This window comes from Austrofundulus limnaeus, unplaced genomic scaffold, assembly GCF_001266775.1.
Source record: "Austrofundulus limnaeus strain Quisiro unplaced genomic scaffold, Austrofundulus_limnaeus-1.0 Scaffold22, whole genome shotgun sequence".
Lineage (NCBI taxonomy): Eukaryota > Metazoa > Chordata > Actinopteri > Cyprinodontiformes > Rivulidae > Austrofundulus > Austrofundulus limnaeus.
Window position 1 is genome coordinate 3,162,092 of NW_013952424.1, and position 25,994 is coordinate 3,188,085.

General features: G+C 43.0%; 1 protein-coding gene across 1 annotated transcript in view; it reads right to left on the minus strand.

Moving 5' to 3' along the window:
• The window catches only part of kmt2e (lysine (K)-specific methyltransferase 2E), a gene marked incomplete in the record, with an annotated part of 26,596 nt that extends 1,888 nt beyond the window's left edge, over positions 1–24,708 (minus strand). The window contains 24 exon segments of the mRNA XM_014004262.1: positions 1–333; positions 414–490; positions 567–646; positions 734–990; positions 2,142–2,672; positions 2,916–2,972; positions 3,082–3,308; positions 3,442–3,592; positions 3,691–3,990; positions 4,080–4,406; positions 4,481–4,663; positions 6,914–7,012; positions 7,786–8,032; positions 8,116–8,225; positions 8,311–8,428; positions 8,585–8,715; positions 8,893–9,093; positions 9,184–9,222; positions 9,313–9,494; positions 9,946–10,085; positions 10,264–10,493; positions 10,852–10,963; positions 14,813–14,997; positions 24,380–24,708. Coding sequence (XP_013859716.1) covers positions 1–333; positions 414–490; positions 567–646; positions 734–990; positions 2,142–2,672; positions 2,916–2,972; positions 3,082–3,308; positions 3,442–3,592; positions 3,691–3,990; positions 4,080–4,406; positions 4,481–4,663; positions 6,914–7,012; positions 7,786–8,032; positions 8,116–8,225; positions 8,311–8,428; positions 8,585–8,715; positions 8,893–9,093; positions 9,184–9,222; positions 9,313–9,494; positions 9,946–10,085; positions 10,264–10,493; positions 10,852–10,963; positions 14,813–14,883 — 4,203 coding nt within the window.
• Between the last annotated feature and the right edge of the window lie 1,286 nt (positions 24,709–25,994).

The window sequence follows — 25,994 nt, forward strand, 5'->3', positions numbered from 1 at the left end:
CGGTGGGGGCGCGCTCTGGGCCGTGTACTGGGGGAAGGGGGCGGGGCCCGGCTGAGCCTGAGGCTGGGTTTGAGGTGGGGTTGAGAACAGCGCCCTCTGGCTGCGGTAGGGCGACCCCTGAGGCTGAGGTTTGGGGGAGTGGAGGAGGGAGGGGCCTGGGTAATGGACAGGAGAGGAGGGCAGCGGGGTGGGGTGCAACTTTGTGGGGGTAACGGGGGCAGGTTTGGGTCCTGGGTGCTTGTTGATCGAGTTTGCCACCCAAGCTTGACCGTCGCTGTCGTCTTCCACCACCGGTCGACTGGAAGGCTGAGCAGGGCCACCAGGAGAGCAGGGCTGAGAGGGACAATTGCACAAATTAGTTTCACTTAAAAAAATAGAACAAAATTCACCAGGGTGGGTTCAGGTCTGCTCACTGTGTGGGTGGGGGTTTTCTGGAGACTTGGCGATGCACACTCTCTCACTGCAGTCGTCTCTCCTTCCGTCTCACCATCTATAAGAAAAACACAAAATCATGAAAATGTGTCGACGGCTGAACGGCTCCTGTTCTGGTTCATCTTTATCCTCACCTGTGTCTTTGTCTTTGCTGAGCAGCAGAGCTCTGTGATACCCGCGCTCCCTCGCCTGTTCTACAGAAGTTGACGACGTCCTAAAAAAAAAAAAACACAGTAAACAATTGAATAAATCCATTTAACAGAGTAAAAGTTACTAAAATGTTTCCTCTGATGGCTCGTACCACTGCCCATCTCCTCCCTCCTTCTCTCCGACTCCCTCCCTCTCCTCGCTCGTCTGAGGCTCCTTCACCGGGGTGTTGAYGGGAGCTGGGGGAGCAGGGGGTACAGGGGGTACAGGGGGCTCGCTGGGCGGTTCTAGAGTCACGGGGAAGACGTCCACGGTCAAAGGCGGCACGGTGGAAACGGGGGAGCTGCACTCGGTCTTGGAGCCACTGCGGCGAGCTTCTCGCTGTCGCTTGCGATACTCCAGCAGGGAAACCTGAGGACAACAACTTTATGGTCATTTCAACGTTTACAGCTGGATTTGTAATCAGTGCAAGTAAACTGAAAAGATTTAAAGGGGACCTATTATGCAAAATTCACTTTTTAAAGTTTTTTTTTACTCAACTTTGGGTATGTACTTCTTAAAAAAACAGTCCTAGGACCAAAAAAATGCACCCAGGGGCATATTTACTGTACGTAAATGTATTTTTAATGTATATTAAAGACAAGTTTTATACTTCCGTCATTTTGTGATGTCACAAGCCGTATGACAACCCACCGGAACCTGCGTTCAGTTCCTTATCTAGCAACCCCCGGGTGAGGCTCCACTTCCTCAGTATAAATAGCTGTCACTGTTGTTGTTGTGTAATGCACAGCTCATTTCACAACAAGCCTCCAATAGGGYAATGGGTAGAGTGTAGGACCAGAGAGTGGGAGACCAGGGTTTGAGACCAGCACGGACACAATTTAATTATTTATTTATTTTCATTCGTTATGAACACGTTTTCTCATGTACTTCTATTGTTTAGCTTATTAAAGCCTTGTTAAAGCCTATTTGWTCGAGTTTCTGAGGTATTTTGACCGCTGCTGCTCCCTGCTCTGGTAACAGCATGCAGAGTGAGCGCAGAGCAGAGGAGGGAGGAAAAAAAGAAGCTGCGACCACAACTCTGCCTCTGGGTCTCATATGGTTGTACAATGGAGCTTCTGCTATTATTAGCCATGCTAACRTAAACGCTGGCTTTGGAGGGCGGAGTTAATGTAACAGATTTTTGGAGGGCGTTACCAACAGAGCTCATTAACATAAACAGCTCTTCTGAACKGAAGTCAGAGCAGGCAGAACTAGAAAATGGGAAATTTTATTATCTGAGAATTATTTTGTGCATTAAATTGAATGAACATGGTCTGGATAGCCCACAGACTTACCATAAAAATTTCTAGGACCCATAATTGGTCTCCTTTAAACACAAGCTGACACTGAGCTCCAATCTGACTTAAGATCAAAATGCTAAACTACGTTAAAACAGTAGAGGGCAGCGTTTGAACAGCTAACCCACTTTAGTTGCTATATTTACTAAAACAAATAGAAACATAAACGATATAAAGTACAAACATTTTTACGAAGATGCAAAGGTCAGAATAGATCCTCACCTTTTTCTTTTGTGGAGGGTTCTGTGCCGACCCCCCATCCCCGCTGCCGTCCCCGTTCAGCGAGCGTGACAYGGCCAGCACGGGCCCCTCGTCAGAGCAGGGGTAGAAGATCGGCCCCTGGGTGTCGCCGAACGGAGGCTGTGAGCCAGCCAGTGACCCCGTTCCTGTGGAGGGCCCTGCTGAGGGCTCGGGCCTAAAGGGAGCTGCCAGGGGCTCCAGGGTGTGGGAGGGGGTGAGGTCCCTTAAGTTTGAGTTGACTGGAGAAAAGTTCAGGCCAGCTGGTCCAGTCGGGCCTCTGTCCGGGCTTTTGATCCACCCGGAGTAAGAGGAAGCACACGTTTCTGTATTTAAAGACGCCTCGCTTGGACTTTCTATGACCCCGCCATCTGTTCGGTCCTCCTCGGGGTCCACCAAGTCTGGAGCTGGAAGCTGTGGACTCTCTGAAACAGGGACTTTGACTTCTGTAGAGAGTACGTCTGCAGCGGGAGCTCTGATGCAGGGAGAGGAAACCAACGAAGGAGGAYGATCGGCCTAGGATGGAAGGAAAGRAGCAACCTCAGATCAAAACCTTATCATTATAGTATTTTATGTGTGATAACTACAAATTTTAAAGGCTGAAACTCTTCAAATGTGTCAGAAAGTACCATTAAACATGAATTAATCCTAATGTTTTCTGTTTTTAAACTCTTAATCTTTCAATAGTAAACCTAAACTAATTGACATAAAGGGATAAAACAAATACTAAAAGAAATTAAAGTACAATGCCCAGCCCACCTCTTGCAAACATGGTTTCCGGATGACCTCTGGTGAATTTTCTTCTGAAGATTCATTCTGTAAGAAAAAAATATAATTACCTTTTTCCCTTCATACAATAAATAAATAAATAAATAAATAAATAAATAAAAAACAGAATGAGAAGAAATGCTAAAGACAACTTTACCTCCTGAGGTGCACTAAGTGTGTTTGTTGGGGTGCTGGGCAGGGGCTCTGTACTCGGCTCCTCTGTTCGGGGCCGAGGCGGGGTGGTCAGTAAGGCGGGCGTTCCGGGCGCCTCGGACTGATCCACCCGGGTGGGCGTGGCACAGGGGGAACCGTAGGGCGTCGAGCTCTCAGATATGCAGGCGTCTAAGGGGCTCAATCTGCGCTTTTTCAAAGGGGTGGGCAACTCTGAAGGAAACAAAAACATGCATTCTGTCACTTGTGTGCCTGGAAATGGAAATAGAAGCTAAACTAAATTGAACTATTAAAGCTTTATAATCATTCACATTATTATACAGGATAGAGTATGACAAAGACGCACCTGGTATGGAACAAGTGCCGTTGTAGAGTACAGGACTGTCTGAGTCACCGTTAATGGAGGGGCTGAGGGGGCCGTCACTGGACATCAGGATGCTGGAGCGTCTGGCTGGACTGGTGGACCCCTCCTCCTCTAAGGCCTGCTTCAACCATCGCTGAGGAAAACAACAAACAAAAAAACATGCACACCATCTTAGTAACATTTTAAATCTACATTTGATTTCAACAACACTCACAAAGCGTCAGCSGGTACCTTCTTGCAGGAGCCGGTTGTCGGCGGCGTCTCCGGCAGCTCTCGAGAGCGCCGCCTCCCGGTGGGGACTCCGGGAGTGGTGGGGCTGCGGTTGGCCAGGAAGGGGGACGAGAAGCGGACGTAGTGTTTGGGCGTGCTGTAAACCTGCGGGGAGCAGGTCATGCCTGGTAAGGCGTTCAGCTGAGTGGCGAGCACTTCGGGGTCGCTGCTTATTCTCAGCGGCCTCTCGGGGGCTGGTTCGGGGGTCCGTACCGCGCCCCGGTCCTGCTGCTTCTCTCCCACCCACTCACTCACGACAATCTGGTTTGRGGAGAGAGTTAATACGTTAAGGATCTAATTTTCCATCAAACAAATCTCTCCTTTCGGTTCGTCGAAGCTCATTTTTGTACCTTTTTTGTTTTGAAGTTCTTGCTCCCCGGGCGGTTCCTGTCAGGAGCCGGCGAGCTGCTGTGTGGGGGGCTGCTGTCCGGGACGTGTGACACGAGGGTGTCTGGCTCTGGCGCTAAAGGGCTCTCTCCTTCGGGTGCTTCACTGCTCAGAGGCTCCACGGGTTCAGCCGGAGAGCTGGGAGTCAGGTCGGAACAGGTGCTGATGGTGCGTGCTCGCCGCCGCTGCTGGCCGATGTGAGTCCGGCTTCTTGAGAAACTCTTCCTGTTCCGTGACGGCTTCACCTTGGCTGGCTTCAGGCCCGGCTCCTCCTTTATTTCAAGCGGTGGCTGGAAAACACAACTTTGTAAGTCACACGCTCTGGCAGAACATCATGTTTCATGTGTTTTGACAGAGTCCTCACCTGCATGACAGCYGGAGAATCTGCTGTTTCCGGCGTGGAGGGAGGTTCCTCTTTTATGTCGCTGCGGGCTCCCACTTCTGTCTTCGTGCCGATCCGCTCCAGGGCCTGCTCCCTGCGCTTCTCTCTCTTCTCCATTCGRGCGAACGCTTGAAGGATGGCCTCCATCTTCCTCTCCTCTCGTGTCTACAGAGGGTCAGGTGCGGAGTTGGGAGGAAGGGATGAAGAGACGTGCRTAATCGTTAGTCTAGAAGGAGGCGATGGAAGATGGCGAGGCCCGCGCAGCGACAAGCGGCTCTAATGTAGCGAAGGTGCGAATGCAGACAGGTGGAGGAAGGAGCAACAAAAAAAAAAAGAAGAACCCGTTGCACCAGCTTTAGCCTGATAAAATACTTATTTACAAGGAATGATTTTCCCCAATTTCAAACTCTAATTCTCAGAAGCCCAGTTTTTCCACACTGACTGTTTCTACAACTTCTATGAAATAAAGCACAAATAATTCTAAACACAATCCTGCAAAGTTCTTCAACTTTTTAATTTTTTACAAAACACTTGTCCGAGTTAATATCAACAAAATATTCTAATTATCACCATTCTAATAWTTTGTATACTTTATAGACAAAATAAGACAAGAGTTCCCCACATCCTCCAACCGCCTTAWATAATAAATAAATTATTTTCAGCTGGAACAGTAATCACTGCAGTGCTTTTTCTATAACAAGCTCCTACTAGCTGCACCTGCATCATCGCACATCACAGGTCCTGTAGCAGGCAAATTAACCAGAAGTAACTTCACTAAATGTTTGTATGTTACGGCTTTTATTTTGACAGAAGCGAGTGTCTGCGGCAAACAAAAAGCAACACTTTCATTTTGTTGTAAAGCTTCCAGGACAATAATGGCAGCCTTTTTTTGAGAACTGTGGAGGAAGACGACGAGGATCTTGGCAAAAACGAGGAGAAAAAGCGTTAAAATCAGGTTTAGCTTGAATGCTAATATTTAGCGTGACAAAAACAGAAACTAAGCTGAACACAGAGGCAACACGTTAGCTWTGTTTATTGGTAAAATACGTTATGATAGAAGGAAACTTGTACTCAGCTCCCAGCACAATAAAAGCAAGCAATAAAAAAATAACAATAACTCTCAAATACAGATAAAAACATACTTGTTGAAAATTCCTCTTTTTTTATTGAGTTAGAAAAAATATCATAATGTTAGTTTTTTCCAATATAGTGCAGCCCTAGCTTCTACCCATTTACAAGCTAACTTTAGACCATGTTATAATCCTGCTGTGTGTTTATGAAGTAACGCAAACTTAACTCATAATCACATGAAGGAAATTTGGCAACTCAAACAGTAAATCAGGACACCYAGTAACAAAAACAACAATTAGGCTGCATGTCCAATTTACAGRACAATACCGGTTTAAAATAATAGCTCTAAATTGTGCAAAAATACGGAGCCAACAGTCACCCGTTATCTGCCCTGCACCTTGTTGCAGCCTGGATTTACAGCATCCACAATAATCTTCTGTGTTGGTGACCGTCAGTGTGTGGATTCTTTACTTCGGCACCAGAACTCCTTTCTGAATCCGCTGCACAGAAGGCAGCTTATTGGATCTCCCAGAGTCAATACGGCCCTGACAACAAGGCTCCACGCTCTGCAGCCTCCCTCCTGTCAGCTATCTGTCTTTCTGTAGCTAATTAGCAGAACTGTGTGTCGCCCAGAGATGAGTAAGCACTTTACACCTCGGATCCACTGTGTAAAAATGAAAGCCGACTGCGGGGTAATTTCCAGAGCGTGTGTGTGTGTGTCTGTGCATCGTGCTCATCTGTGTGCACCATCCCATCTCTCGAGGACGTGAGGCCGTTTGGCAGAGGGAGAGGAGAGCGGCTCGTACTGGGCCATTTCAGTGTGCAGTGAAGGTTAGAAGAGAGCTGTGCTGAAACTGTAATGTACGTTGAGAGGCTGTYTGAGCTCACGTCGAAACATTAAATGGGTTTCGCTCTCGGTGATAGGAGGTGCTTTTTTTAAAAATTTTATTTGTTTTTTACAAGAACATCACTCTGCAGGTCTGTGAAAAGGAGAAAAACATAAAATGATGGCTGCTTCATGACAAACGAGCACAAAGTGACAGAGCGGTGAGGRAAATTAGTCAAAACTAAAAGGATGGAAATATAAATACAAAAAAAGAGCAAAACAGCAACAGGTGGTGGGAAGCCTAGCAGTGATGAATGATGAAGAGGAGGCTAGATTGATGGGAGAGAAGAAGAGAAAAACCGCTCCAATCCAAGCCTTCAGCAGACAGGTATTTAAGTCGGCACCAAGACGAACAGGATTTGATTTTCTTTTTTTTTTAAGTTTGATTTTTCTTTTTCTGCAGGGTGGCTGCAAAGCAAAAGAAAAAAAAGCTGTAGCCCCTAACTTAGTACACTTACCATCTTCCTCCTCCTCTCTGCAATCTGCTCCTCTGACTCCATCTCTACTTCATTGCTAATGGAGGTTTTGTCTTCTAGATCCTCAAATAACTCAGGATCCTGTAAGAGGAGGGGAGAGCCGAGTGTGGCACTTTCATCATTCAGTCTGATTACAGACTAGAGGGGAACAGGGGAAAGTTGAGGAGAGGTGAAAAGTGTGAGGGGGGAGAAGGGAAGATGCTGAGGGGAGAATTCTTCGAGGATACAAGGGGGTGAGCTGCTATCATCCTTAATGGTCTGAACACAAACGCCTGCTTGAAATCTGCTTAGAAATCTTTTAGAACAAATATTGTATTTGATTCAACAAACCCCTCAAACTGTGCTTTTATAGAACTAATACTAAATAAACAAAGCATTTTAGGTAATCTGTTCTACTCCACAGACGTTTGACAACACTGAGGAAACACCTTCATTCCTGAAACTAGCTCCTTACAAAGCAAATCAAACACTGTGTCTGAATTTAACCTTCCAAACGAGTCATCTTCATAAGTACTTGTGACAAGTTAAAATAGAGGTTTTCAGCTGTTCCGTTTTTCCAGAGCAAAGCCAAACCACAAACACCATCAGAAAAGTGACAACGAAGTGTCCTGTGGGATTAAAAATCTGGATTTTGGCACCAAGTTTTGTAGAATAGAGGGACAAACTTGAATGCATACAGGGAGGACAGTGAAAAAAATACAGAGAACTAAATAGGATTAAAAAAGTGAGTAACGATGGGAAAAACACATGCAAAGGTTATTCTACAAACAAAACTGAATGGAGTGTGAAGGTGATGGTGTTTGTAAAGAGTCAATAAAAGATGGGTTTATTWTGAGTTATATGAAGAAACTTACCTGGTTGTTTGAGATGGAGAGGCGAAGCGGCGAGAGTTTCCTCTGTTTGCCGTCTCCTAAGCTTTTGCCCTTCCCCTCTCCGTCCAAAGCCAAGTTCTGGTTCTGGGCCGGGTCATCCCGAACCGAGTCTTTGCGGCTCCCTCTGCGTCTGACTCCGGAGCTCAGGTTCTCAGTGGGCTCTTGGTTGTGCTTCAGCACCGGGCATTCCTGGTTCCCCTTCACGCACGCACAGTCTACTTTGTATTTACTACAAAATAATCAATAACAATTAGAAGGGGATTGAGTGTAGAGAGGGAATACAGTAACATTTAGTTTACGACTTTAACTCACCAGTTGCCATAGTCGAAATCAAAACCAATTGTGATCTCTGTGCCTTTGGGGATGGGCCGCAGTGAGTAAATGTATAAATGTAGCATTCCATCCTCAATAACGTGCCGAACCTGAGAGGGTCAGAGCAATGGATTATTATAAAACACAGCGCCTTACGTTCAGCTGAATGACAACAGTGTTGGCGTGTTCACATACTTCAGAATTTGGGGTGCAAGAGCGACGGATGAAACGCGCTTCGTTGCCAAAGCTGCGAGCATCTACGCACATCTCCACTCCGTCAAATTTCGAGTAGAATAACACAAATGGGTACGGCCTGTAAAGAAGAAAAGGAGGTCAACGTATAATTAGGAAACAGTTTGCGTAATATGCCACCATTACATCGTGTGTTCCTATTTAACTTTTTCAGAGAGAAGAAAATAGAAAGCAAAAATGCACAGATAAAAAAGCTGTTTCCGACAGGCGCCCTGACCTCTTGAAAAAGTATCCGTTGGCCTCGAACTGCTGTCGAAGCATAAACTTTCCCCTGTATTCGATGATGAGGGAGTCTGGGGCCAAGTCTCGCACCGCCTTGAGGATTTTCTTGTTCTTTTGAACTTGACTCTGAATATTAAAAAAAAAGATGGCATAAGCAAAAACCCTGGACAGGCACTGATAAAATGATAAACACACACACAAAAAAAAAACTGTAAATACAACCATAATTCTGACCAAGTTCAGTAAAACATGAAYAAAAACGGTAAATATGCTTGTTTAAGGGTTGAGGTTGAAGGTTTCTACCTCCACTGGAGGTTTAAAAGAAGCTGGGTGTGTGTTGTACGCCAGGCTCTTGCCGTCGCCTTGCTCTTTAACACGCAACAGGACCTGAACGTCTTCGCTGTACTGATTGCTGCTGGCCTCCTCGTAACGCTCCATCCACGTCTTGATTTTATTCTCCCACAGAGACGGGTGCTCTGCTGGCTCCTGCTCCGGAGCTGCACCCTGGAAAAAAACAAACAAAAACAAAACAGTTCATGTTTAAGCTGAGATCTTTAATGGGAGATCTTCGAAGGACTTGGTCTTCCAGTTTACCTTCACTCTTGAGGACTTTCTGGATCCCTCTCTGAAGGCCTGCACAGAAAGCAATAAAACCTGATGTAAAAATAGCTTCAGGGACAATAAAAATGAACTATTGTTATGATTGAATGAGTCAAAACTGACCTTTTTTGCACGGGCAGAGGATGCTGGCGGTTCTTTATCGCCACTTTTTTTGCGCTTCTTGTCAGCCTGCTTATTGCCAAGGCGCCCAGTAGTCAGGGTGATGGTGGTAGGCGTGTGTTGGAAGGTGGAGTAGAGCTCTAACGGAACCTCATCTCCACTCTCTGTAGCACTGGTGTCCCCATCTGATGAAGCAAGTAAGCTATTAGGAGACAGCGCTGATACCAAACTAAATAAATGCTGCAGCAAGCTGAGGTTTGATGAGAGATGAACCAAAACATAAAACTGTAGTTTGATCTTTGCCCAGCAGGTGTCACTATGGCCCACATTTAAATTAGGACAGAAAAAAAAAACATCTAGCTTGATGTTTTTTGCAGGAGGAAGAGGCATCACCCTGACACAACTTACAACCTGCAATGCTCACCAATAAGCTGACCATTTACTGCAGCAAGGAAACAAGAAGCAGAACTGAAACCTGTATCAGTGAGGTATCGAAGAAAACCTTTAGTACAACTCACACTGAGAAATGTGGCTTTCAAAAGGACAACCTACTCTGGGGGTTTCTATCCTGTTTTTTGAATTACAATTGAAGCCACTTGTATAGATTTTATGTTGTGTAAGTGCACATTTGCTCACCGGATAGGCACTCTCTTTTCCTGGTCTGAAGCAGGATGGCTCTCTCTCTATCCAGATGTCGTGGTTGGCACCGTTCACACAGGTAGGTTTCAGGAATGTTCTGCCTGTCAATGCCCATGCAGTCTATGTGCTGCCAGGCACTAGGAAAAACAACACAAGGCTGTTAATAAACTCTTTTTAAACCCATTCAGGCCAAAGAGGTTCAATAAGACAATAATTACTGAGCACAAATACAACATATGATAACGTTTGGAGGAAAAAAATCTGAAGGGAACACAAGTTGACACTTGCGATAATCGTGCTCAGCCAGGATTTTACCTGCACTTGTCACAACAGATCATGTAGCCATCATCGTGGGTGAAGCCACAGATGCAGCGAGTGATGTCAGCCCCGTAGCTGCCATCTTCTGAGGTGCTGAGGGTGGTGCCCCTGGATGCTTCATCCTGTCCCCCTGAAACAAACAGTCCCCCCTCTCCTTGTCGGATCAGCATGGAGGGTGGAGGGGAGGCCGGCGGCGTAGGTGGGGGTCGCGCCCCATAATTATGGTCCTTAAAAAGGAGTAGAAGATGTACTGAAGATTTGACAGTGACCGTGTACGAGAGGTTCATTTCTTTGCGACTTCACAGACAAATTATAAATTAAAGTTAATAAATCCACAGACAAAATTTCATTACTTGCAGCTGTTACATCAAACAGTAAAGACTAAGAATTTCTTCATCAGGCTGAGATGGAAAGGATTGATTAATCAATATTCTCTTTCARTTTCTTAGAAAGGATAAAAGATTTTAATGTCCTGACATAAAACCTACAGCTTTCATTTACTGGTCCTTATCTTGTCATGAGGTGACACAGTCTACTGAGAAAACTAAACGATGTACTGTATTAGCTCAAGTCGTGCTTACTTACAGCATAAGGCAGGCCAATGTAACTGTGGGAATGGTGAGAACTGCTGCTGTAAATCTGGTGGGGGTAGCTGGACTTTTCCACTACCACAGGGCTGGCCTCCACCGATTCTGGTCTGTTGGGCAACAAAAAAAAAACAAACAAAACAAAACAAAAAATCAAGGGTGAAAAATACAAATTGCAGAATGAAAAACACGATAACGAGGTTACATGTCACCCCTGCATGGCTTCCCTTCAACAAACACAAAAAGACACTATGGACATGATTGGCAGGGGAGCTCTGGTTGTGAGTCTTTGTGTTTGCGACCAAACAACCAGCTAGAAGCACGGCTGCATTTTGTGTGGCCTATTTGTGAAAAGTGCCTCTTATTTCTGCACGAACATCTTGCAAAACTGAATTCTAGGCATGTGGTTCCCAAAGCTGGGGTYGGGGTCACCACTACGGTTTACAAAACATCAAGTTTGTGGCCTTAAGATGATTTCCAGAAATAATTTTTAAATGGTTTTTTTTTGCTGTGTTTGTTATGAGACATTAAAACACATTGTTAGTCAAAAAACATCTTAATGGTAATGATGTCATAGTTTTGGTCAAAGTTTCTGCCAAAGATATCTTGAGAGTTGGAAGCTGAAAAGTTTTACTCTAAATGCCATGTTTATTATTTTGTCACCCATCTTTGCCCCATCATACCCACCATGAAATCCACAACCACATTTATTATTATTTATTCCACTTATTTATTCTACTGCAGTACACTTTTGAAATGAATTGGAGCAGATTTGGACCGGTGTTTATATAGTTATTCATCATCAGCCTGATTTTAAATCTGGATATTTTTGAGCTGTAGTTTTGAATGTTTTGTCAGCACTGTGAAAGTGTCAAAATACAGCTGCAGGAGGTCTAAAAATTACACAAAATAAACTGAGAGGAGCTCAAGACAGTCACGATGACTTTGCGATTATTTTCATGGAAAACTTGTTGAATAAATGTCTTGGATATTTAAAAACAAGCAACAAGGCCTCTGCAACAGAAAACTGACAATCCCACGGAACATTTCAAGACAYGGAGACCCTCTTTTGAGGATACCTTTCACAAAGTAGTCTCCAAAAGACGCAGATTAGTGAGAAACTGGTCATTGTAATGATTGAATACAGCACATCAACTGTACTGAACATAAATAAAAATCTAAATTGATGTTTCGTCACTTAACTTACATTATCAGAAACATTACTGCCTCACGTACACAAAAACAAAAACAGACTTTTTTTTCAAGCCTATTCATTCCAAACCAGTAGATCCACTTTCCTCAAGATTACAGCGCAGCCGATAGAACCAGTTTAACCTACCCTTATTATGGTACGATTAATCTATTTGTCAGCTGCTGAGAAAGTGATTCTAGGGTATGGAACTGGCAAAACAGATGGCGTGAGACGAGATGGTCAGGTATGAAGGAGTGGAAGGAAAAGAAGAGGGAAGCATGCAGAGTAACTTTCAGTGTAARGTGTCCACATGTTCAGTCAAGTTAAAATACACTTCACCCTTCTCTTAACAGCGTTGTGCAGAAAACCGCTCCAAAGTCACGAGCAAATAAAATAAACAGAGCATGGGTACGTGTGATGGGATGATTTTTATCTGCTGTGTTTGTGACAAAAAAAAAGTATAAAACTTCCAGCAAGTTGAATTAAACAAGGTAAAATTCACATAAAAAGTCCCAGTTTTGGAATAAAAAACGCATTAATAACCTCTGAACTGACCATGCTGGCACAAGTGTGAGACTCAATAAGTGACTAATTTTACAAGCCATGTTTTTGACAGCAGCATGGTGAAAGGACTAAAAGGATCATTAAAAAAGGCTGTTTAATCTTAAATAGGTAAACATTTGAACACGTGTCTCGCAATCTTGTTCCTCGCTCCCTCAAGTCCAAGGTAATTTAGTGCTACGATACCTGTGTAAGCTCTTCTCAGCCCTAATGCTCTTCTTGCACGCTGAAAGAGTGCTGTGCAACACTTCCTGTGTATTAACGCTCAACTCTTCAGTGTCAAAGTGAAAACGTAAGTGTGTGCATGAGGTCTGGAGGCGGTGCCAAAGAACGGGGTGTGTGCGCACACAACAGCTCAACTGTCACACAAGATAATGTGACTTGTGTGCACAAAAAGTTACATTTAAAAAAAAGGTATTCAAAACTACGTTGAGGGGGCTGCACTTTGAAGTTTATTTAGAGAAAAGCTACACTTTATATTGATGTTTAATATTAGATTAAACTTATGTTGAACTTTTTAGGTCAAACAATTCGTAGGAGATAAACTCACAGGCAGCGACTTTATGAGCGACAGAAAAAAAATGCAGATAAGCCAGCTTGGTGAGTGAAAGAGAAAGCATATTTGTGTAAATTTGTGTATAATGTAGGTGAAGCGATTGGATCATTCATGTCACTACTACTGAAATGTGTAAAGGAGTCAGTAGACACTGAGGGTGGGTTGCAGGCTTACATTCAGTCATCATCATGCTCCAGTAAAATCATATATTGCCTAACGCTTGAGTCTGAAAATATGAGTAAGTGTGTGAATAAGTTTCAATCAAACTTTGTTTCTATCAGGTGTGTGCTAAAAACTGTGCTATATCCTAAAGATTTAAAAAGAAATAGATAGAATGTAAACGTTTGATAAGGTCGGCAAAGAGAAAAATCGAGAAATCAGGAGCATAGATGGAGCCGACTCCAGAGGAGACGTCCTTGCTGCTATGGAAACACAACGTGCTCTGACGGCGAGTGCGTGAACGCCAGGTTCAGTCAGTTTGGACATACGCTGCATTCGCCCCCAGCTCGTCATCCTGCTGCAGACTTCTGGGGAAGGTGAAAACGGCACTGGCGCTGTTCTCTGGTGAGTAGCCAGCCGTCCCTGCTCCACACTCAGCTGGCGCTCTTTAAATTGTGGGCGGAGCAGCGTGCGTGTGAACGGCTCCAGCTCGGCTGTGTCTCTCTGGTCTGGACTGAACCCGGGCAGCAGCCGGTGAAAGCCCCCCTTCAAGCCGGCTATCTGCCTCTGCATAAATTTGCAGCGAGCACTCAGACTYGGGGAGTGTCGAGGCAAAAGGGGGCTCTTCTGCAAAATATGAGGCGGGGGGATGGGGGGGCACTGGGACCGTTTAAGAYGCCATATCTGTGTGAGGACCACCTGTCACTCAGGGCAATGGCTATGGCAAAAAGCCATGCGCGGTGCAAAATGGAGGGAGGGGAGTGAGGCAGATACCATAGCAACTCAAGCTGTCAGGGCAACAGCTCTGGAGAAGGCAAAAAAAGGGTGGGCTGGCCCTCCTTTAAAGAGACAGAAGCCCCTCTGTAAGTAGATGACGTCTGTTATTCTTTAGTCATATGCGAACATCTCGCTTAATTTATTCAACCTGAAAAAAAAAAAAAAAAACACAGCAATGTCCTTGACAAGACTATGGGAAACGAAGAGGAGGGGCAACAGGAAGCTTGTTGCCATGGCTCCAAACATCATTTCTGCTTCACGGACTGAATGCAGTGTACACATGTGCAAACATCACGCTGCAGCTTCAGAAAGGAGAYGCTCAAGTCACATTTTTAGGTGTTTTGATTTTACTTTAGAGCGTTAAAAAGCCAAACACGCTGTGGATTTGTTAACAGTTCTGAGAGAGCAGATTTAGTTAAAAGCTCAACACTGTGTGTCCATGTAACAGGAAATAGTTCCAATCAATCACCAAACCGGACAGTCCATTAGACCAGAGTCAAACCATTTTACAGAGGGCATGCTGAGGCATAAAAAAGTATAAATTTTATATAAACAGCTTTTAATGCAAGTGAATGACGCCACAGATAGGTGAGATATGAAAACAGAAGCAGTCAGAAGGTGTGGAGTCAAACTGAGAATGAATGTTTAGTTTGTGGGGGAGAGACAGACCAGAGATGTGAGTGTGTGAACAGTAAAAGGCTTGGAGGTACTCACTCTGAGCCTGCAGCCATGTCCAGGTACGAGGTGTCTGCTGTGTCCACCCCTACTGGGATGACTATGCTCATGACGTTCTCTGCTGATCAGTTCTTGTCCTACTGAGTCCAGAGAAAGGGAGTCCAAAACACTGAGGCATGCCAGCCACAGCAGTCATTGCAGACATCTAAGTGCATCCACAAGGCCTAAAAATGCAAGGACATGAAAAGGAAAAGGAGAAACAAATCAGCTGGATTTAAGTGACAAAATAAGTACATAATGACTATAATACTTTAATCATTTCATGTACAAAAAAAAACTGCAGCATGTGAAACATGAATTTACAAATCATAGTGAGAGTGGGGTATTTCCAGCACATGATTCATAACTTGTCAGAAAACTGACAGGATTTCCCCACTTTATCTGACGAGACTGAGCTGAGGTTCCTGGCGGGTGAAGGAGTACGAGGTGGAAGATTTTTTAGGGTGACGTCCTGAGAAGCTGCACTAAAGCGACCAGAGGGACGCATCGGGCTGCACTGTGAAAAAACTCCCACAGAGGGGAGCAAGAGAACACAGCAGCCAGACTTCCAGAACAGAGGGAGGAAAATGGAACGTAGAGGCCATTTTTCCCCCCAATTCGACAGAGGAGGACTGTTCTATTTTAGCCACACTTAACTGTGCTGGATTTGAATGTGCACGTGCTGTATTTGTAGGAAAGTTTCTGCTAAGATGACTGCCTGTTACAATGGATAGTTACAAGTGGATAAAAGCAGCTTTAGCTAATTGTGTACTATATTAAYAAACAATGCACTAGAAGTAGCACAAAGGATATTTTAAGTCATGTTTTGCTTCTGATGTAAATCCAGACAGGAGCATATGTGTCAGTGTTGCTGTCCCTGATACGGAGAGCTCTGTTGATAAGCAGGATTAGTGGGAGGGACAGATGCTGAGACAAAATAGGCTGAAGGTCACACCTCCGCCTGTTCATGCAATTAAACAGCAGCTAAACAAAAACGCAAAATCACAGCTCGGGGTGTGAGGAGGTTATAGATATAAAGAATAGATCAGGTATTGAGCAGGGGAACACGAACGCTAGTCTGTACTCGTCAGTGAGGTTCTGAGAAGAAAGCATGCAGCTAAGTGCGCCCTCTGAAAGACTCCCACAAACGCAGATTTACCCAGCGTGGCTTTCGAGGAACGTTAAATTTCATGACCAGGTTTAGAACGCKACTCTGAAGCAAAACTCCTGCCACRTCTGATGGTGAGAAAAATAAGATGCTCAGTTATTTGGCTGCATTTGAATTCTAATTTACACCATCTGAGCAATAACTAGCAAGAGTTCCAGATATGACAGCTGTCAGCTCCAGGGCCAAACAATAGGAGAAACAAGACACTGGTGAGCCTGAGTGTCAGGCGAGGCTTYGGATACGATCCCCTTTCAAATTCCCCTCTGGTTATGTGTGCAGCGACCACGTTCAACAACATAACTGGACGAGCTTTTTGTGAAAGAAGCCGATGTATATCCAGAAGACTTCGTTTTAAACAACAGTCGGGCAGCTTGCCAAACGGACTGAACAATGCAGACCCTTTCTGTATTAAGCCCTCAGAAGGGCCCAATGTATGCAGCGCGGAGAAAATAAATGATCTGTACTCCGAAGCAGCTTGTTTTTTTTTGTACTGTAAACATATGTTTCCTTTTTTATTAAATACAAACAAAACATGGTGAAACGTAAAAAAATCCCTCTTATGCAAACAGGTTTGTACACTGACTTAAGGTAGCGGTTAACCAGTCTTAAATAATCCTTTATGCACACTAAGAAAATGGAAACAACTTTTACGATTTGCATTTGACATAATGTGATTCACCATCTGTTTCCTGTCTGGGTGGGCACACAGCAACTGTGCTGTGACTGATCAACAGCTTTCCAGATACAACATTAAAGACTCCTTGAAGGAATGCATTATCACCCGCCATTCTTCAAGCCAGAAAATTTAACTAAGAGCACCTCATGCTGAGAATTGAACCTAGTAAACAATATTTTGCATGGTCTTATGCAATATTGTGAGAGCTTGCAAGATGTGATAGCATTCATGATTCTCAGTGACAACCACAATAGATTTAGCTCTGTATCTGTAAGAATGATTAGTCATTTTGTTTGTTTACTGTGTTTACAATTAGCTAGTGATTTACTGTTTACTACGAATTGGGACAGCCAACAGTGCAGTGATGTAAACGACAGACAAATGTGCCCCACATCGACTGCAACACTTGGATTGGGACACAGCCCAAATGTATTCAGTTACAGACTCTAAAGTCCAGCTTTCAGAGCGTTTCATTAAAGTAAATCCAGTAGTTCAGTTCATGAGCGAATTTACTAACAAACTGGGTTAACATCAACAGATAATGCAAAAACATTGTGTATAGCACTTAAAGGAAGTGTTGCAGACAATACTCAGCCAAAACCACACAACATTTTTGATCAATATCTGTCAAATTAGCCGAGATTTTGTTGTCTAAGTTTAGTCAGCTGTGATGGCCATCTTTGACTGGTTTGATTCCATTACTTAATCAGTTGCAGGTGTTAAAACTAGTTTTGAGTTTCTTTAAAATCTGACAAATGTACACACACAAAAAAGGGCAAAACCCTAAACGTGTTAGTGAGTGATAATCACATCCATTTGGGGCAACATCACTGTTTTATTTGTATTTGAACTGAAACCCTGCTTATGTACTTTTGCACTTCACTTACAAAGTCCTATGGTCACTTAAAAGAAGTGTACACACTCAAACTCATGGTCAAACACAAGACAGCCTCTCATCCCATAGCAACTGATAACCTCCTGACCTTTCAAGAGGTTCTGAACGAAAATATGTGCTCAAGTCCGACACAGTCCACACCGACAAAAGTCAGACATAAAACCAAGTACAGAACAGTCGGCCACATTCCTGACTAAAACTGAGCTGTGCTGTGACTGCCTCTGCCTGCTCCTCCTACTTCCTCTAGAAGAGCAACCCATCACCATGGAGAAAACGTAACCAAAAGGGGGGAAAAAAAGCACCCCTCCCTTCCCTTGCTTTGCCCAGTCACCCCGCCCTGGCTGATTTCTCTCCCTCCTCTGTGCACTTCCTAAATAAACCTGAGACAGTAACGCAGAGCGGAGAGGGGAAGGGGCGTGCCGCAGAGACAGTTCCTAATCACAAGAAGCCCATAAGATATTAAAACCCCCTTTGACTGAATCCACAGCTGATATAAAAAACATATGAGACAAGCAGCGGGGGTTGGACAATGGGGGACAAGCACACAGAGTGAGCTCTACAGTGAAAAAAACTAAAAATACAAAAATAAGTACAAAAATGAATTTAATAGTAAAACAAACCACAAGATGGAAGTGGTTTGGAGTTTCTAAACGTTTTATTTCTGCAAAGTTATTCTCACTACAAAGAGCTTTATGAATTATCAAAGCTCCTCCATTTGAGAGGGCAGCGGGGTGGGGGAGGTGTACAAGGGGGCTGTCTGACTGTGATGCTACACAGTCAGGACCTTGGTGGACTCTGGGTGGCAGAGAGGAGCACATAGCATAACCCAGGCTCTTTTTTTTTTCATGGAGGGAACACAGTCACGTTAGTGTGTAAGGAGGAGATTTTGATTTAGGATATTACTGCAGTGGATGCACCGAGGGAAAACCCAAACCATCACATTTAGGATATAACGCTAAAGTAAACAACTTTCCTCTCTGTTTTTCTCATGGATAATATAAGAGTGTTTTCATCCCTGCTTTCACAGCCAGGTCGAGGCAGATTACGTCTGTAGATAAGTGGGAGGAGCAACACGAAATAAGGGATTCCGACTGGATCCCATAGCAACCTCTGCCAAGCTAATGCGACTTTACACCTTCTCCATAGCAGACTGCAGTGACTCAGCTTAGAAACTATTAAAGCACTTTACACAAATACATTCATATACACAGGAAGCTCGACCCAACAGAACATGAGCTTGGGACTCTCTTTTTTTTACTCACTATTGTGTACCCACCATGGGACACATTCCATTCGCCTTGCCCTTCATCAATCAGTTTGCCCACGACTGCCAGAGCCCCCCACCCCCACCCTGAAGGTGAAGTCATACATCAATACAGCAGGGAATATGGATGCAAGCATCCACACAAGCAACTGTAGCCACAATGGGAAAATAATACATGTTGTAGCACGAACAAAGCAATACCCCAGACTCTAAAGCCCAGTCTGCCTATTAGACAAAAGGGATACTAAATAACTGGGAAAACATGCACTCTAATGGGCAGCATGTYTGTAGGAAAGAAAGTGGTTGAGCCCTTTCATTTTAAACTGTGGTTAAATACATAAAAAAACAACACAATGAAAGAATAACTTTTTTTGACTGTTAAAACTATAAAAGAGGACGTTAATGTMCAAGAAACAAAGTTCCTTATCAGTACTTTGCAATCACTGTTCGGGAAAACGCGGGTGCTGCTCCTTAGAGTCACAACAAGCTATGTATGGTCATGGGTGAGTTTCTGTAAACAGTTTGGACTGGGGTTTCATCATCCAACATTATTGGTGTGACTGAACATGTGAGATTTGATATGCCCACAGCCCACTAGACTGAGAAAGCTACTGTGCATGTAGATTGACAAACAGGCACATATGGAGTTGTACCTAATTACAGCATTTGAAGAATGCACTCCACAGTCAACTAYAATGTGAGCTATTTGCCCATGTGTGCGCAGAAAAAATGGGGAGAGGCTAGGGGAGAGGCTACTTAGGACCCACAGAGAGAAAGAACAGTAAAAGCCACTCATGGTRCATTACAACACTGTTTATGGTCAATTTTACGCCAGAWTTGCTTTTGTTACATCACCACCATTGATGCCACATCCCTGCTTTAATCGGCCCCTTCTTCAGTATGTTACAATCCTACAGTAACCCTAGGTGCAACWGGGAGGTTATAGAGGTGTAGTAAGGCCGCAGCCTCAGCAGCACCAGATCTAAAGCCAACTGTCGGGGAAACAGCTTGCTAGTTTTAAAGAGGGATCTGTTTCGGCCCAGCTAGCAGTACAAAAAACAGGTCACCTGAACCCTGGCTTCTCTTCCCAGTTGAGATGCCATGTGACAGGACTGGGCTCCTGAACCATTCAGCTTTCTCTCTGGGTCTCTGGAGCCAGGGCACCACACATGTGAGATCACTGGAGACCGGGAAACGGCTACGATGTCCCACATGGTGAGGTGTATCTGCACAGACACACACTTWAAAAATACTACTACTGTTTCAGAGATAAGAGGTTTGTTTTTGTGAATAAGAAAAAAAACTATATGCTTCATCAGTCTTGTGAGTGTGAACCAGATGCCTATTAACACTTTTCTGGCTTCTTTATTTGTTCTATCAAACTTACAAAAATTAAAGTATGTGCTTTTTAATAGCACGTTTTCCAGTGTGTGTCTTGGGGGTTAAGGTGAGGAAAGATTTGTGTCACCTGAGACTGCTGTGAATCTACACTTCCAGCCAGTGCACCTCGTCTCTAAGGCAGAGACAGGCACTACATGCCAACTCTCCATCACAGAACAACAAAGACAAGCTATTCTCCAGCATACAGCCACAATGCACACATTGATCCAATTTAACATTACATGTTCTTCTATAATAGACAAAAGGAAAAATAATTAGAAATTGAACAGAGGCTGTGGCTTCTTTACGAGGATGGCCTGGGATTATGTGTAGTGAATAAGAGAACATTGACACAAAAGGGTTCTTACACAAATCTAATGGAAACCTTTGAATTTTATTAGATGACTCAAAACCGACTCAAAACCTCTTGCTTATTTCCTCTCACAATTTGATTTGGGAATTTTGTAACATTTGTGTTGCATTATTCATTCCACAGYTTTAACCATACGGCTGAATTTCTCTCTCTTAGCCTGAAGCTGGTGACAAATCACATCATTTTGTTCCAGCCACAATGTGTGGACCGAACTTTTTCTTATTGTTTGTTTGGTCAAAACTTTGTCGTGGGAATATTTATCCAGAAAAGTGGGTGAGCTATCAATGCTGTTGGAYGGGAAGACTCCCAAGAACGTCTGAACACAAGTTTCTTGCTGAAAATAAAATATCTGTGTAAAAAACAAAGAACATCTCACAACACTATACAACACAAACACTGACAGGAATTACACAACTGTTTACTACTCATTAAAGTCTTGGGTATCTTGTTGATGCTACAAGGTAAACTAAAAAAATTAAAAATCTGATATGTAATACCCAGTTATGAATGAGAAACATCAAAACATTCCACATTTCACATTATCATGTGTTATATATATATTTGTTTTTAGAAAGACTTTTGAAAAGGGCATTTRGGGAAACTGATTAACCACACTTTGCCCCACAGGGCATAGAGTGAAAGGGGACAGGTGTAACTGCTTTGTAAGCCAGTCTTAATATGCTTACCTTAACATTTTCATTTCTAATATGTTACTAATGAGTCTATGGTTAACTTACAATGTATTTAAAAACAATTCACGCATTATTCTGTCCCACTCGATTAATTTTTGGCCATCAAAACGATAATACTAACTGACTGACAATTTTGTCAACGACTCATGTCACTGAAAACAAAACAAACACTGATTATTTTGTGTACACTAAAAAAACTAAATTTTGTCTTTATTTTCCTACAGGCATGGGTTGATTTTATACATAAAAAAGGACAATATTGTCTGATTAATAATCATCTTTATAATTTTATATTTAAAATAAAAAAAACAGTCAATTTTCTAAACTAATATGTGAAATGTCATATGTTTATATCAAAGATGTCCAATCCTGGTCCTCAGGGGCCACCATCCTGCGTTTTAGAGGTCTACTCTGTTCCTACACACCTGATTTGAATTAATGAGTAACTAACCAGCTTCTGCAGTACTTTAAGGGGTAATTTAATCTTTGAATCAGGTGTATTGGAGAAATTAAACAAGTAAATCAAACAGGACAACAGCCTTGGAGGACCAGGATAATAACACCACTGCTATATAATATAAAAACATTATTTACTCTTTATGCTTGGTGTTGGTTAAATTGCTCTTAAGTTCATCACTAAAGCCTTTAACTTTGATATTCAAATTCAGTTTTGTGAATTGAACTTATCCCAACTGAATTAGCAAAGTAAACTGAACACAGCAGGCCAAAAAGAGAAAATAAACTAATCATGTTAAAAAAGAAAACATGCAGGTGAGGTCCTTTGTGGTTTTCCTTCAGAAGAAACGTTTCTCTCATGTCCTCAGAACAGCGCAGTCAGATTAAATTAAATTTCAGTGACAAAAACACACACTGGAGTATAAAACCACAGGCAATAAGCCATGACGCATGTTACAGAGGTGCTTTGTAATCCGTTTTAGGAGAAAAGCATCATCATCAGTGATCCTCGCTAAAACGTATCATGAAGCGATTTCTAGCTAAATGAGATCTCGCCGCTTTCGACGTTTTTGTGAGGTGAACTAAAATAAAACGGAATCATGTGTTGTGTAGTTGCTTCTCAGCGGGCATGTCGGCGCTGCAGTCATTCCTGCCGATAGGGGTGTGGAGGGTACAACGTTGCTATTATGTTACCACAACAGCCTGGTGCTGCTGACGCCATTTTCAGAGCGCTTTTCTCAGGACGGCGTGTAAGCCCGGGGAGCCTCGCCACGGGAAGAAAATCCCCCCCAAGAATGCATTTAATCAACTATTTCACACACCAAGTGTCACTCTATCGGTACAGTTTCTGTGTTGTTACCACTAGTCAATTCGGTGAAAGGCCGGGCACTAATATTAGCCTCTCGAAATGCAGTGTTAGCAGAGAGGGGCTACACGCAGTGACATTCGGGAGAGAAAGCGAACAAATTGTCCGAGAGCGCGACTGGTTTTTGTTTTGATTTTTTTTTTACCGCTTAAGACGAAAGCGGGAGAGAGAGAAAAAAGTAAACCATGGCGAAGCAAAGAATATCGTCATTTCAGGCCCAGCCGAAGCCAAAAATAACCCCCCATGGTATGCACCGTCCAAGCTAACGGAAGCTAGCAGCATAATGCGTAGACGACAGGAGTGGATTAATGCCTGGGTCGTCAGACGCAGGAAAATGCGACGACAACAACCCCGTGAGCTAGCAACTCGAGGGGGAAACAAACTACTGCGCGTTTATACGGTAATTCGTGCCGTGCTGGGTCAAACGGGACCATTAAATGGGGCTAGGATTGCCAATACAGTGGCATATTGAGAAGGGCGAAATGTCCAAATGGAAGTTCCCCTCCCCCCACGGGTTGCAGCATTTTGATTCCAGCGCGCAGAAGTGTTCACAAAAATAAGTTCCGAGTTTCCTGTTTGATTCTTCTGGAGTTGCTCTTTTGTTTCAGCTCGAATTCGCAAAGGTCCCTTTAAGACAGCTGTAGTGTAACCAGGCATTTTTTTTTTTAGCTATTTTGACAACTGGTTTGGCTGCCTGGGACATAAACTAAACATTTTCCCCGAATCTGTTTACATGCAACGTAAAAGCTCGTTGTTCCGCGTTATAAAACTTCTCTAAACGGAAATAATACAAAGCAGGGGCGAAGCAGCTCCCAAGGAGTCTAGTTTATAATCTGTTTTAAACGAACCGTTTGGCTACAGTAGCACCGTTACAACAAACACAAGATATCCCCTAACTTATCTGGCATTTATCAAATCTTCAAATCATCTAACAGGCTTACRATGCATGGCTGAAGGGTGTGTAGTGTTTGAAATTCTAGTACCAAGTTTAGGATGTGCACAAATTGCACGCTGAGACGTTTTTGTTGACAGATAAATGAAGCCGAAATAAGCTATCTGCATTATATCACTGGCATCTGTGTTTATGCATGTACAGTATTAATTATAAAGGATGTGATGGGGAAAAGTAGCCTCGTAAAATATCCTTTTTTGTGTATGTTCACACGGGCGAATAAAACCGTGCGCATTATGGCCCGCAATGTCAGCATATCAAACTGAAGTGACCCCCCCCCTGCTTTATATTTGCATGTGTCAACGTTTGGAAACCATTAAATCAGGTGTTTGTAAGAAGCTCGCCAGTGACAATTATCTGTTGTTGTTTCTGAATGAAGGCTTTACTGTGGCTGATCCACGTCAGGCTGCCCCCTGGTTTAAATTGGTGTTTAGATTAATTTACCCTCTCGTGGATGGCAGTCAGTGTAACCAGGAGCATATCTGTGTGATGTTTACTCGATGACTTAAACGAGATTGTTGGTGTATTAACCARCAGAAAGTCCGAGCCCTATTTGGTCTGTCAAGCTAATTTGGGCTAGTAGCATGCGCTAGTTAGCATGTTGATCTCCTGACTTACCAACATTGGAAACCTTGTGCCGTTTAATTACTTGTTTCGCGTTTTTAGTTTAAATAAATGTGAACGGTAAGGCCAGGGCACAATTAGACCCGAATAAAAAAAAAACGGTGCTCGTTAAGTTAAACTCAGCAGATACTTCGTTAGCAGGTGGCTAACTAAAGACAACAATACCCCTCCAGGTCGGTTTTGCGCTCACTTCATAAAGCCTGCTTAATAGAGTTTACTTACCGTTTCAAGTCCACTCTGGAAGATTTAAATAGCGAATAGGGGACCTGGGTAAGACCCCAGTCGCATCTTCCACAACCAAAACAATACTTCAGTCCACACACACTGCGGATTCCCAGCCAAGCTTTAAATGTTGGTAATAATCGCGTTCTCTCGAGATTAACGGGAAAAGCGTTAATTTCGTTATACGCGCACGTGAGAATTAAATAATTCGTAACCGATAAAACTGAGCCCCAGTCAACGGCGACTTTTTAGAAATTAGATCCCCTCAAACCAGTCTCTTTTCCCTTTGCAAAAATGGCGGCCCTGCCAGGACTGCTGAGACTCCGCCTCCCCCCACGAGCCTCCCCCCTCCCCCTCCCGTGCCATCTCCACGCGCGAGCTCCGCCTCCACACACTGCGGGGCTACACTCCCAGTTTGACAGGGGTGGTGTAAGTGTACCCGTGCACCGAGCACGCGCGTTCACAACACCGCTGCCCTCGACAAAAGCTGTAGGGACKGACGTCGTTTACACGCGCGGCTTTGCTAAATAATCACAAAACAATTAAGGCAGCTCGTGAATGTATTATTTTTACTGGGTGTTAAATGTCTGTTAATGTTTTGTGAGCGTATAGACGTTTTGTTTGTGGAAATCATATTTTAGTACATAATTGCCTTTTAAATGAAATCAGCTCAAACAATCCTATTTTCTTTTTATTATTTGTCACTTAAGTTATTATTTATAATTAATATTATAACTTAAAGCTAAATTCCAAAATTTTACTCATCACAACTCATTACTTAGAATCAGATTTCAAACATTTTGTACCATTTTTGTAAAAAGTGAAATGAAAAATACAGAAATATAAGAGAGAAAGCATTTTTTCTTGTAGATACTTTAGATATTTTAGACATATCAACTTATAAACCAATTTTAGTGTGTTTTATGAATATTGTACCTTATATTATTATATTACCACAATCAGAATAATCTAAATGAAAACTTCGTATACCTTGGTAATTGATTTGTAGTTTTAAAAACTTACAGTTTCCACAGATTAAAAATGTGTTGCATTTTTATTGGTCGTTATCTGACTGATGAGGATTCATCAGTCAGTCTCAGTTAACAAGTCTTACATAACCCACCTTTACACACGAGCAGCATTTTGGCCTGTTGTGGCAAAATAAAAGCCCAATTATCAAATTAATTTGTGGATAAATAACAATACCTTAACAATCACTGAGCTAATAAATAACCAACACATCTTTATCTGTGGCTACCTGTCTGAATATGTAAAATTCACTTTGGGCTTTTTTATTTATTTTTTATTTTTAAAAAAATAATCTAATCACAAAAGGTCAGACTCAAATTCCGACTTGCAACATTTTGAATTAAATGCAGTTGTAAAAATAAAGTTTTAGTTCTAATTTATATATATGTTATGGCAGCTTAAAACACACTAACATTTTAGTATTTCTAGAATAGTTTTACTGTTGAGTTAAAGCGAATTCTGTCCTGTCTGTGGTTGTAGAAATCCCTTTGACATCATATGCAGAAACAGGGTGCCGGTCTCATTTGTTGACCCTCCCCCACCCTAAAACTGCGTCCCTATCGCGCATGCGCACTTTTTTCCAGAA